The sequence below is a fragment of the Tupaia chinensis genome, unplaced genomic scaffold (assembly GCF_000334495.1).
Source record: "Tupaia chinensis unplaced genomic scaffold, TupChi_1.0 Scaffold000368_1, whole genome shotgun sequence".
Lineage (NCBI taxonomy): Eukaryota > Metazoa > Chordata > Mammalia > Scandentia > Tupaiidae > Tupaia > Tupaia belangeri.
This window is the reverse complement of record NW_006159865.1, coordinates 1,040,827-1,054,369: the sequence shown is the minus strand read 5'-3', so window position 1 is coordinate 1,054,369 and position 13,543 is coordinate 1,040,827. Positions and strand designations below refer to the sequence as shown.

Genomic DNA, 13,543 nt, shown 5'->3' with positions numbered 1-13,543 from the left:
AAAAACATTGAGACTGTCACAACACTTACCAAATAAAAGCCAATTTCTCAACCCAGTGACTCGAGGTTAACATAATCTATCTCTGCTATTTTCCCAACGTATCTCCTACTACTATTCAAAAACTCTGCTCACCACTGACTTTCCTGACATGCACGCCATCTATACCTCTGTAGGCTGTTCTTCCTGCTCCTCCTCGTCCTTTCTTTCCTCTTGTTCCACCTGCTCCTGTTCCTGTGTATTCAAATTCTACGAATAAGCTGTTCAAATTCCAAAAACAAGCAACACTTTTCTTCTGAATTTCCAGAGGTCAAACTCCGTAAATGCTGATGGCACTGGTCCCTTCGTTACTGACACTGGAGTTGGGTCTAATTTAACCTTCTCGTGTAAACAAAGACAAAAACTGCACCTTATCTATATGCTGCGTTCTAACACTGCCCCACGTTGAAGCTCAGCATATACTTGTGAAATAAATGCCTAACGGCCCACTTTATTTTCTGTGTCTCTAATTTTAGTACACATTACTTATAAAAAAGTTCATTTAGGCCCAGCCATGGTGGCAAAGGGAAGAGGGCACCACTGCGTGATACTGGCACCACGTGGAAGGCCAGGGTTCGGATCCCAGGTCACCCTGAACACCTGGATGTGCCCATGCCTGCCGGTGATCCTGGACGGTGGGGGAGCTAGATGGAGGACAGCCTATCACCATGGCAAGACCCTGTCAAGGGTACCGATCTGTCTATCTGCCTCTCTCTTTCTCTCTCTCTTACAAAAGGAATTTTATAAAAACCTTTAAAAAGTCAACTTGGAGGCAGTGTGGCATGGAGACTAAGGTGTTTAACTCCTAGTATGCAATTCAAGTCCTGACCTGGTGGCTTGAAAAACACACCAGGCAGGTGTGCGTACCTGTGCACAATCCCCAAAAGACGGAGAGACAGAGAAGAAGAGATTGCAGGGTGGCCATGCCCCATGGAAGGAGCCTTCTCACTTTGTCTCTCTCTGTCTCTCTCTCTCTGGCAAGCGTGCACACGCTCTGGCAAATGTTTTTTTTTTTTTTAAATTCGAGTTATTATCACCTGCGATTTCATCTAGGGTGCTTGCTCTCATGTCCAGCATGACTGTCCCGTTCAGGATGCAACTCCTCAGTTCAAAAAGACTGTGCAAAGACAGCGTGGCCACGTACGGTTTACTCCACCGGTCACCGCCGTCTTCAACGTCCTCTTCAAATTTCAGCCATCTAAATGCAGAAAATAAAAAATATTTCATGAAAATAAAGCTCTCGGGACCAGCAGTTAGCGTAATGGCTATGTCGCTGGACTCCCATGTAGTCGACCGTGGTTCGCGTCCCGGACCCGGTGGCTTAAAACTCACGCCGGGCGCGTGTGCGTGCGTGCCCAAGGTCCCGAGAGGAGAATGGAGGAGAAGGGATTGCGGCGTGACCATCCCCCCTGGGGGGTGATTTCTCGCTTTCTGTCTCTCTCTCTCTCTCTCTGGCAAGCACATGCGCCCTATAGCAAAAACCTCTCAAAAAAAAAAAAATGAAGCTCTCATTCATTTGTTTTAATGCAATGAACATAAACTTGCTCTTTTAGAAGGAAACAGAGAAGAAAAACACTATCCAAACAAAATGTGGTTACTAACGCATTTTCACAATCAAGCCAGTGGTCTCCAATACAGTCCCAAGTTTCCTTCGTAATATCTCTTTCTATTCTAGCTATCACCATAGCAAGCCTAGAGAAATAAACCATGGGACATCATCAAATTTCCATTTCTAATCCCCTTTCACACTTACGATACACAAGATTTTAATTCTTCAAATGTTTCTTTACTGGAAGATATTTATAACACCATTAATTCCTCCTGTATTAATTTATAAAGGACTGTTTAAGGAAATAAATTTGAAAATAAACGAAAAATCAAAAATGGAATTCCCAGACACTGACAAGGAAAATCTCTGCTCACGTAAAGGGACTAAAAGATGCAGGGAAAGCTGGGATTAAAGTATGAGCTTACCCTGGTGCAGAAACAGTTTGAAATCCATACACGGTGTATTCACAATGAGCATTTTCCATGAACTTTTAGAACTCCCCCCCACCATACCTCACTTAAATGTAATACTCTCATTAGAACGGTAAATCAAGCCAACTGAAAACAGGCCCGGCAGGGCTACCTGGCAGTCTCTTTCCATTCATACTCCTCTCCGTCTCTGTAACACAGCTCGTCCATTTCCGTGAAGAGGTGGTGGGGGATGTGTTCTTCGTCATCGTCTTCGGTGCCGAGGATGAACTGAACCCTCTGGGATGGCGTATCTTAACGAAACGTCAATTTAACACATTCACACGTTTTCTTTGTTCATTCAAAGATAGATTCGCAATCTCAAAAGTGAAACACTTTTGTTATAAACAGATATATGTCGCTAGAACTCTTTTCATTATTACTGAAATATGACAATTATGGAAGAAATTAAGACTCGGCAATCTGGGGCGGGGGGTGGGGGGGAGTAGAGTGCTAAGAAAGACCACTTCTACAGGAAAAAAAAAGTTGAAAATAAAGTTTGATCTAAAACAAATAAAAATGAGCAACATCCCAAAACATGGCACACTATGCCCCAAGGCAGGACTTTGGCCTCATCAAAAGTACATGACGATGCTAGTCAACACAGAACTTCTAACACACAGCTAAGCGTAAGAGTGAAAAAGGAAAATCTCCCTAGGGTCAGATTTGGGTACATGTATAGGTATGTGTCAGCTGTGCTAGCTATTGGATATATTTAGACTAATTAAGCTCATCGGCAGAACAATTGAATGGGGGGGGGGCGGGGCGGAAGGCATGGAGGGCAACCATGGATGCCAGGGGCAATGGAGGAGGAAGATGGGACATAGCAGAGGGTGGGGGATGGGGAATCAGGGATGGCAAGACAAAGGGCAAGTTATGCAGGATGTAAGAATTGGAAAATTATTTGCTGAGAACATGTATGTTGATGTGCTTGATTGAACCAATGCACAGTGTATTTTGGATGGAAATTTGTGTGTTGTGATGGTGTATAGTGAATTAATAAAAAAAAAAAAATCAAAGATCACCCCCTGGGGGATGGCCATACTACAAAAAAAAAAAAAAAAAAAGGAAAATCTCCACGCTCAAAACATAATGAGAAAACTCAGAGCCTCAGAACTACAGAAACTGCTCCTACTATCATGGAGACATAAAACTCCATCAGCTTGGGTTTGGGAAGTGGAAAAGTCACTGCAAGAAATCGCCGATTCCTTCTTGGCAGCTGAAATTAACTACTTGTGTGAAACAGGATCTCCAAACAGAGATATTAAAAATAATAATCTGGGACAGTTGAAAGCCTTAGGACTCCCAAACAATCAATTGAACTACCACAGGCATAAGTTAAAACCAAAATCAAACTCCACTAGATATGAGAGATGAATTCATACTCAAAATGTATACCTGAGGAAACAGTCCTCCAGGCACTGTGGATGAAATAACACAAATCTTTTAACTGGTTCAAGAGCAGATCAGAGGTAATTATTAAAGAAAAAGATCTTACAAAATTACACTGAAGGCAGAAACAAGAGATACGAATATGGAAAACACAAAAGTTAAAAAATGAAGAATAGCGGCCAGCAGATGGCGTAGTGGTTACGTTACCAAAGTTCCACATGGCCAACTGCTCTTTGAGTCCCAGACACGGTGACTTGAAAATCACACTGGGCACATGTATGTGCATGCCTAAGGTGCCAGGAGGAGAAGGTATTGTGGCATAGCCATCAACCCTGGGGGGTGATTTCTCACTTTCTCTCTGTGTCTCCTCTTTGTCGCTGTCTTCGGTGTGTACACATGCCCTATAATTAAAACCTCTGAAAGATGAACAAGAAATTAAATGGAGAACAGAGGCCAGATGGTGGTGCAGCAATAAGATGCAACATTCTGAGAGGCTGACTCGCATGGGAGGTTCCCAGTTTGTGTCCGGACACCTCCCTGAGTCCTGTGGCCATGAGCATGCCCATCTGATCCAGGGCTGGCTTAAGTCTGGGTAGACTGTCTCTTCAAGATCCTGCTGGGCTAACTGCCTCTGTCTGTGTCTCTCACTATGGAAGAAATAAATAAAATCAGCTTTAAATACAAGGAAGAGAACGAAATAAGAAGGTACAACAGGAAGAATTCCAGAAAGAGGAGAAACATACAAAACAAGGAAAGAGGCGATATGAGAAAAAAAAAAAGTCTGAGAATTTTCTAACATGTGACTGTGTATGCAAGACAAAAAAGTGAATGAACTTTCTAATGGTTTGAATAATCCAATATTTAGGTCTTACACATTGTTTTGCCAGATTTATCCCTAAATAATGTGTTTTTTGGTATTTTCCGTTTCAATTTCTGATTATGTATTGCTAGTATACAGAAATATAATTGATTTTGTATCTTGCCACTTTGCTGTCAGTTTGTATACTGCTTAGAATTTGCTGCCTAAATGATCCTGTATTTGTGAATAAAGAACAATTTACTTCTTTTACTGTAATCTACATGCCCTTTATTCTTTTCTTGCCTTATTACTCAGGCTAGGTGCTCCAGCAAATCACATATATAAGTGGTGAAAGAGGAATGTCCTTTCCTTTTTTTTACCAAATCGTAAAAGGAATGCACTCAGTCTTTCACCACTAAATGTGATGTTTACTGCAGGTTTGGGGGGCGAGAGGGAGTTTAATAGATGTCCTTTATCAAACTGAGGAAGTTTCCTTCTATTCCTAGTTTGCTGCAGGTTTTACCATGAACAGAGGTTAAATTTTGATAAAAGCATTTTTTGGACCTACTGACATGATTAGTTTTTTTTTCCTTTATATTGCTAATGTGATTATTTACATTGATAGATATTTCAGTTTTAAACCAACCACACATACTGCTTTCATATTTTTGCTGTAACAAATTACCACAAACCTAGTAGCTTACACAACACACACTTATTCTCTTATAGTTCTGAAAACCAGAAGTCCATATGTGACGTCTTACAGGGCTACAGCCTTGGTTTTGACAGGACTGGTTGCTCCTTCTGGAGACTATGGAGAAACTCTATTTTCTTTTCCAGATTCTAAAGGCTACTTACATAGGGTCAGAACCCCTTCCACGTATCACTACAACCACTATATTCTTTTGTCTCATCTACTTCCTGCCTGATTTGCTTTCCTCTTACTGAGGAGCCCTGTGACTATATGAGGCTTACCTGCAGAATCCAAGAAAAGATCCCCATTTCAAAATCCCACAATAATACACACTGCACACTGCTGAGGCCAACAGGAGGCCAGGTTCAATTCCTGGCCCACCCTAAAAGCTGAACATGGCGGCATACACCTGTGGTCCCAGCTTAATATTTAGTCCAGAATTAGTATCTGATAGCAGGCTGTCCGCCTTGTAATCCAAGCTAGTGAATAAAATCTCTTGGCCAAAAAAGGAGGAAAAAAAAAAAAGCTGCAATCCCTTCTAGTAATCTCAAGATTCCAGACGGATATTCAATGCATATGTAAGTAATCAAATGATAGCGAAAAGGAGAAAAAAAAAAAAAAAACCTCCTACACCGGAGTCTAAGCAACAAGTCCTAGCTTTCAGTTTCTGGGCTGTAAAACGATGAAAAATACCAAAGCCCTCCATTTTTTTCACTTACACCACTAAATACTTTTCTTACATCTTCTTACACTTGAAAAAAAAAAAATTCTTCCTTCAGTTAGTATTCCCTAGAGTCTGTCTAAATTATCGCAGACACACAATTTTAAAAAGGAAAGAGTCAATGAAGAAATCAGGTATTTTCCAGGGAAGAACTTTACACCATGAACAAGAGAACGACCGTTTTCTCACCATAAGAAGGAGACTCCCGTCCATCTTCTTTATCCGACTCTTTATCTTTCCTCCTCCGGTGGTGATGTTTGTGTCCACGATGTTTATGACGCCGACGACTTTCCTTACTAAACGGGACGTGAACACCGATATATACAGCACGATGACCTAGCAAAAGGTTCGGGAACATATTACTGGTTTTCCAAAATGAAAATGAAAAAGTCATATACACGGAAGCACCATAAAGTTCACTCTGGTTACAAAGAACTACATTTAAGTTTGTGTGATTAACCATGGTGGCCTTCAATTTCTTCTCTTATTTGATAGAGAACATAGAACTTTATGCCAAGAGCTAATACCTTTAATTGATCATTTACATTAGATATAATCACTGCTCGGCCCTTGGGCTAAGACTGAGTATACATGAGATATACAGATTATTCATGTAAACACGAGCTTGCATATCTAAGATTATTATTTTAAGAAGGAAGAGGAGCCTTGTCCACCTGAAATCATAATATGTAGACACAAATTTATTTTATCTACATTTATGGCCAACCCTAGTTAGAAGAGGTCTTTAAAAGGTGTTTTTCCTTTCTTTTAAAGTTTATTTATATACATGAGTGAGAGGAAGAGAGGAAGAGAAACAGAAAGAACATTCCCGACAAGGTCCTGATGCCATGGTCTACCCCTCAGAGATGTGTTTTAATAATGGATTAAAAACTCCATAATAAATATAATATACCCAACTGTTTGTAAATATTCAACTACTAAATCTTTAGTGCTTTGTAAACCTCAAATCAGCAAGGTCCAAGTTATTAACAGCAACTTGTAAGCGGGACAGGACTGACCCCTGGCCTAGTGGTTAAGGAGGTTAGACCACACATGGCTGACCAGGGTTAGGATCTAGCCCCGGCAGCTTCCAACACATGCCAGGCATGCGTGTGTACATGCCCTAAATCCTGACGGGGTGGAGGAACAGAAGAGAAGGGTTCGTGGCGTAACCATGCCTCAGTAAGGGGCTCTTTCTTCCTTTTTCTCTGTCTCTCTGGTGAGTTCACATGACCTCTGACAACTGAGGGGGGGTATATATTAAGGGCAACCCATGACCTGGTGGTTAAGGCAGCTCACATGACCCACCGCACGGTTGAGTCCTGAACCCAGCAGCTTGAAAAGCATGCCAGGCAGGTCTGTGTGATTCCCAAAATCCTGATGAGGGAAGACGTGAAGGGACTGTGGCGTGAACATGCTCCATGGATGGAGCTTTCTCAATCTGCCCCTACCCCCCTCCAGCAAGTACATGCACCCATGAGAAAATTAAAAAAGAAAAAATATAAATGATCCAAATACTCCCATTAACTGGCAGACACTGTCAAGATATGATGAAAATATCAACAAAGTGGCAGGTGGCATGGCGGTTAAAGGCGCTGGACTCCCACGTGGTCCAGGGCGTTTCGAATCCCAGACCCGGTGGCTTGCCTCCTCACTTTCCCTCTTTCTCTCACTCTGTCCCTCTCTGGCCAAATTAAAATCAACCAATCAATCAGTAAATGTTAAATAAAAAAAGACTTTAAAAAAAAATAAACAAAGTTACAGTATGACTTTAGAATAGAAACTACTGCTGACATGGCGGCATCCTGACTCTACTCTAACCAGCAAGACAGCTGCTGCATGAGACAGAGTCAGGGAACGAGAGAGCTCGCGTGAGGCAGGAAGTGTTCCTTAAACATTTAAATGAGGCTTCTACCTCCACTAGGTTGAGAGACGTGAGATACAGACTACAAGCTCATCGGAAAGTTGCTTTTTGCCCTTATGTACAGAGTTACAAAGTAGGGCAGCCAGTGGGAAGTGGTTAAGGCGGCTGGATCCCACATGGCCAACTACCCAGGCCGTGTGCACGCGGGCCCGAGCCCGGAGAAGAGCATGGAGAGAAGCTGCTGCAGCAGGGCCAGCCCCAGGAGGGGTGCTTTCTCACTTTCCCTCTCCCTCTCTCTGTCTCTCTGTCTCTCTCAGGGGTGCACACATGCTTTCTATATAAATAAATAAATACATACATACATAGTAATATGACCAAAATGAGAAGTTAAAAAGACGGTTTTCCTAACAAACACCCTGAGATAGAAAATAAATGTTGATCTCCTCTCACCCTTTAATGAGATTGGAAAGTACGGTCGATCCTTCTCCTTCCTGGGTTCCATTACTACCAATCTGTTGACGCACTAAAACTGTCAGATCAATACCTCTGGCAACTCCACAGTCGTTTACAGACACGCTCAGGGCAGTGAAAAATCTGACTTGCCTGACACATTTTCAGCTGAGGCTGAAACGGTGACACGTTGTCAGCGGGCAACGTACCGTCAATAAAATCAGTAATCACCTTTTAAGCTAAACCAGGGCTAGACTTACGGGAACACACTGAACGACAAGTATTCTTTAAACATCTCTCGTACCCAGTATTCTGCATGACACATGGTAAGTACTTTTTAAATATCTACAGAAATTAAACCTCAGGCCAACCGATGACAAGGTAGGTAAGGCAGCTGGTCCCACATCGCTATGCAGTTTTGAGTCCTGGACCCAGCAGCTTAAAAAACACACTGGGTTTGTGTGCATGAGTGCCCAAAATCCCAAGAGGAGAATGGAGACAGAGGGAAGGTGGTGTGTTCATTCCTGCAGGACAGCGCTTTCTCATTTTCCCTTCTCTGTTTCTCTGTCTCTCTCCAGCAAGCATATGCACCCTATGGCGAAATTCTTTTAATGACAGAAAAAAAAATTGGGGTCAACATGTGGCATGGTGGTTAAGGTACTGGACTCCGACGTGGCTGAACACAGTTTGAGCCCTGGGCCTGGTGGCTTCTTTCTCACTATCACCCTTCCTCTCTCTCTCTGTTTCTCTCTGGTCAAACTGAATAAGAAGAAGATTTTTTAAAATAATTTTAAAAAAAAGAAATCAAATCTCAATTATTAGAAAAAAATCTTCCCAGAACTTTCAGATGTAAAAATTAATTACAGAGGGTTATTCTTTTTTTAGGGGGGAGTGACAGAACTATTTCGGAACTTAGAGAATGGTGATGGCTGTACAATATAATGAATACACTGGAGGAAAAATACATTTTAAAAGGTAAATTTTATGTTATGTAACTTACGTTAAAAAGGTTAAAAAAAAAAAAAAACCCTGAGGCCAGCAGGTGGTGTGGTGGTAAAAGGTGCTAGACTCCCACGTGGTCAGCTGAGGTTCAAGCTGCGGATCTGGTGGCTTGCTTTCTCACTTTCTCTCTATCTCTGTCTCTGCCTCTCTCTGGTCAATATTAAATAAGAGTAATAATAAAGTTAAATAAAATAATTCTTAAAAAATAAAAACCTCTAACAAATTCAATGGTTTTACAATTTTTTGTTTTTGTGAAACTTTCCTTCTGAACACCAAGAATAGTGGAAATCTGAGTCAAATTCCCACCCTTGGACTAAGAATTACGAAGCTGTTACTCCAATTAGCATGAATGGGTCTTGGCACACGAGCCCCCATGCACCAGGATAAAAATAATTCTATGAGTCTGTAGGTTAGAACGACCACATAAAATAAATAAGAACACAACAGAAAACAAAGTTTCCGAGACTGAGCAGTATTATGTTTGCAGTTTCTATTATTGCCTTAAGTGTCCTCATTACAATTTTTTCCCTTTTTCTTTCACTTTTCTTTATTCCATCAAAAGGTGATTTAAGGGACCAGCAGTTGGCATAATGACTATGTCACTGGACTCCCACGTAGCAGACTGTGATTCGAGTCCGGGACCTGGTGGCTTAAACTCACGTCGGGCGTGTGTGCGTGCGTGCCCAAGATCCCAAAAGGAGAGTGGAGAAGCGATTACAGTGTGGCCATCCTCCCCGGGGGGTGATTTCTCACTTTCTGTCTCTCTGTCTCTCTCTTTCTGATGAGTGCACGTGCCCTATAGCAAAAACCTCTAAAAAAAAAAAAATAAAAGATGATTCCAGTTGATCACGCCTTCACACTTGATACCAAAACTAGTATCTGTATAAAGGGTGCAGAGCGAAGGGCCTGGGTGACGAAGCGGCCCCGGTAACCGAGGGACATAGTCCAGCATTGTTCCGTTCCTATTTCGCACTACAGGGCATGTGCATTTGAGGACTGACAGACAATAGGTGGCAAGTGATTCATTAATTAAATGTATGTCAGGGGCCAGCAGATGAAATTGTGGTTATGTCGCTGGACTTCCACATGGCTTATTGCAGTTCAAATCCCGGACCCGGTGACTTGAAAATCACACCAGGCACGTGTGTGTGGATGCCCAAGATCCCAAGAGGAAAAGGGAGGAGATTGGCATGTGACACAACATACTCCTGGGGGGGGTGAGTCTTCACTTTCTCTCTCTCTCTCTCTCTCTGTCTGTCTCTGTCTCTCCAGCAAGTAAACATGTCCTATAGCAAAACATCCCCCCCCCCAAAAAAAAAGTATTGTCCAAATTTGACCTATCAGCTGGATCCTGGAAGAGAAAAACATTTGTAGAAAAAAACTGGGGATTTCAGGACCAGCAGGTGGCATAATGGCTATGTCGCTGGACTCCCACGTAGCCGACTGCGGTTCAAGTTCTGGACCCGGTGGCTTAAACTCACGCCAGGTGCATGTGCGTGCGTGCCCAAGATCCCGAGAGGAGAATGGAGCAGGGCCTGCAGCGTGGCCATCCCCTGGGGAGTGATTTCTTGCTTTCTGTCTGAGTCTCTCTAGCAAGTGCATATGCCCTATGGCAAATGCCTAAGCACTGGTATCTGAATAAAATCTGTGGTTTGGCTCAGGGTACAGTATCAACTCACTAAGTACTAACTGAATTAATGAGCAACCCAGGCTGGTTTCTTCACTTTTCACAATTGTATGAAAGTTATGCAAAACATTAACATTCAAGAAACCTGAGGGAGTTACACAGAAACACTCCGTACTATCTCTGCAGCTATTCTGTAAATCTAAAACGAGTTCAAAAGGAAAAGCAGAAACTATGTGCCAGGACTTCTTCCCACTCGGGGGAGACAAGTGGGCAAATAACTCCTCTGCTCCATAATCCTATGCTGAGGTTATTGTAGCATTTTAAAAGGCTGATGTAACAGACATATAAAATGACAACAAGTAAGGACCGGGGCGGATTAGTCCAGCATTCTAACTTGCCCATAGTGCAAATTATCCACCCTGACAGAAGTAACATAAATAGAAGAATTACCTGGTTTTGTAACGATGGGGTTTCGATTTTCCAAGGTAAGTGATGGTAACCCATCAGTAAAGTTTCATTCTGAAACTGTCTCATGCCAATATTTTCAACAAAGAATAAATAATTAGACAATGTTATTCCTAGATGTGCGTGGTAGTTACATGAGTATCTGCTGACCTGTTATTCTTTATATTCTGGAAAGAGTTAAACCCTCTTCTAATTGCCAGACGATCCGTGCTCTCACCAGAAAGAGACTGTGGAAGGAGAAAGCACCCCCAATAGAAAAGTCACGCCACAGTCCTTTCTCCTGCTGTCTACACTTTTGGGAATTTGCCTGACACTGTTTTTTAAGCCACCAGGCCCAGGACTCGAACCATGGTCAGCCATATGGGCTCCATATGAGCTCCAATTCCCTTTAACCACTTGGCCAGAGGCCCTGGCCTGAGTACTCTTCTAAATACATGCTCTACCTCACATACACATAAAATACATGTTTCAACACTGGGACCAGCAGATTGTATAACGGTTATATCGCTGGACCCCCAACGTTGTCGATGGCGGTTCGAGTCCCAGACCCAACAGCTTAAAACTTACACTGGGTACCTGTGCATGCATGCCCAAGATCCCAGGAAGAGAACGGAGGAGATGGGACTGCAACACAGCCATCCCCCAGGGAGCGATTTCCCACTTTTTGTCTGTCTGTCTGTCTCTTTCGCTGTCTCTTCCAGGGAATGCGCGTATCCTATAGCAAAATTCTCTCTTAAACAGGACATTAACAAATATTAATTAGTGGATTGTTCTTCTAAGTACTAAGTTACTTTAAACAAACTCACTTTCTAGTTCTTCTTTTTCAAACTTGGTGTTCACGGTTGAGCTGGTTTTGCCAAGATCGACAACAGCTTCTTCATCAGGACCCTAAAAAACAAATGATTCTCATTTACTCATGAAATTAATCTCTACTGCTACGTGCATTATTTAAAATGGCAAATAAATAAATAAGTAAATAAGAGACTGCTTCTCTCAAAGAACTGTATTCTTATAGCTAAGCACATTTTTCTTTTTTTTTTTTTTTAAATTGAAGGGTTTTATTTTATTTTATATACAAATAGCCAGCATGATTTCTTTCACTGGGTTCATATCTTGGACAATCCATTCAAGGAAGATCATTTAGTCCAACTCGATGAAGCCTTTGTCCTTCGCATACTGACAGAAACACTGACAGGCCGTTATTTCCGGATCAGACCGTGCCGGTTCGAGCACACGCGGCATGAGCGAGAGCCCTGGCCGAATTTTCGCGGGTGGCTCCCGTAGAGCTGCTGATGACCCATCCTGCTTTCGGCGGGGCAATGAAGCAAAAGCGCTAAACACATTTTTCTAAAAGGTGTTTACAAGTACTTTTTTTTTTATTCACATAGAACATAAAAAAAAATTTCACAGTGAGAATTGAAGTGACAAAGATTTTAAGTGCCCGTCTGTGGAGGTTACTAAGTAACTGGCAATATTCACATAACCTTCAACACAAAGGCCTTCCAGGATCACAGACTAAAGAAAATCTGGGGAACGGGCACGCTGAAATGTCAACATGGAATGTTTTCTTTCTTGATTTTTGTACGTAGATCCTTTAAAGGGAAGCATTTATTAACCTGGCTATCCTGGACTGGATTGTGGCTGAAATAAAGCTGTCAAGATGAAGTATACCTGAAAGGCAGAACCACGTTTACCAGCGAGTTATCCAAGAGCCAACGAAAGTTAGGACTTTTTATTTCCTCACAAAGGAAAATCCGTGCCAGTTTCAGTTGTGAAAATTCTACCTTCAAGAATCCACCTTTTCATTTTTTCCCTTCTTCAACCCAACAAAAAATTGCATATTTTTATTGTAAAATGCTGCATAAACCTTTTTTATTTTGGGGGGAGAAGTTTTTGCTATAGAGTGCGTGCACTCGCCAGAAAGACAGAGAGAGACAGAGCGACAGAAAGCAAGAAATCACTCCCCAGGGGGGATGGCCACGCCGCAATCCCTTCTCCTCCATTCTCCTCTCGGGATCTTGGGCACGCACGCACATGTACCCGGTGTGAGTTTAAGCCACCGGATCCAGGACTTGAACTGCAGTCGCCTACATGGGAGTTCAGTGACAGCCATTATGCCAACTGCTAGTCCCATGCATTAATCATTTTTAAAAGAACAATGTGTTAGATTTACTTCCCTTCTCACCTGTAACAACCTTCAAAGGAACATTATAACCATCAACAACTTACTATGAGCTTGTTACATTTAAGGTCTGGTGCCGCAGACAGAGGAGATGAGCGAATTCCTTTCCCTCACAGAGGTGCCAGTCTACTCCTGGGCTCTAGGTGACCTGCCGGGGCTCGCCCTGGACCGGGGCCCAGCACAGGCCACTGGGCCATGCCAGGAAGCATTTGGCTTAGCTGAGCTCCACCAGGGCTGGGCTGCAAGTCTGGGCTTCCATCAGTAAAGAACAATGTACATTCACATACGTCGTTCC

The 13,543-nt window shown here is 42.5% G+C and overlaps 1 protein-coding gene and 1 pseudogene across 4 annotated transcripts in view; both read right to left on the bottom strand.

Moving 5' to 3' along the window:
• The window catches only part of SLC4A7 (solute carrier family 4 member 7), a 67,706-nt gene extending 55,753 nt beyond the window's left edge, over nt 1-11,953 (bottom strand). For 3 of the 4 annotated variants that reach the window (XM_006153308.2, XM_006153309.2, XM_027773761.1), the window contains exons 1-4: nt 11,873-11,953; nt 5,848-5,994; nt 2,168-2,306; nt 1,074-1,234 (exon numbers count right to left, since the gene is read on the bottom strand). In XM_006153308.2, the coding sequence (XP_006153370.1) occupies nt 1,074-1,234; nt 2,168-2,223 (217 nt within the window). In that variant the 5' untranslated portion in view covers nt 2,224-2,306; nt 5,848-5,994; nt 11,873-11,953. Of the gene's footprint in view, nt 1-1,073; nt 1,235-2,167; nt 2,307-5,847; nt 5,995-11,872 lie in introns of those variants that run through there. The other variant, XM_027773760.1, reaches the window with a different exon arrangement.
• Nucleotides 11,954-12,122: 169 nt separating this feature from the next.
• On the bottom strand, nt 12,123-12,895 carry LOC106735382 (40S ribosomal protein S29 pseudogene; annotated as a pseudogene).
• Nucleotides 12,896-13,543: the final 648 nt, after the last annotated feature.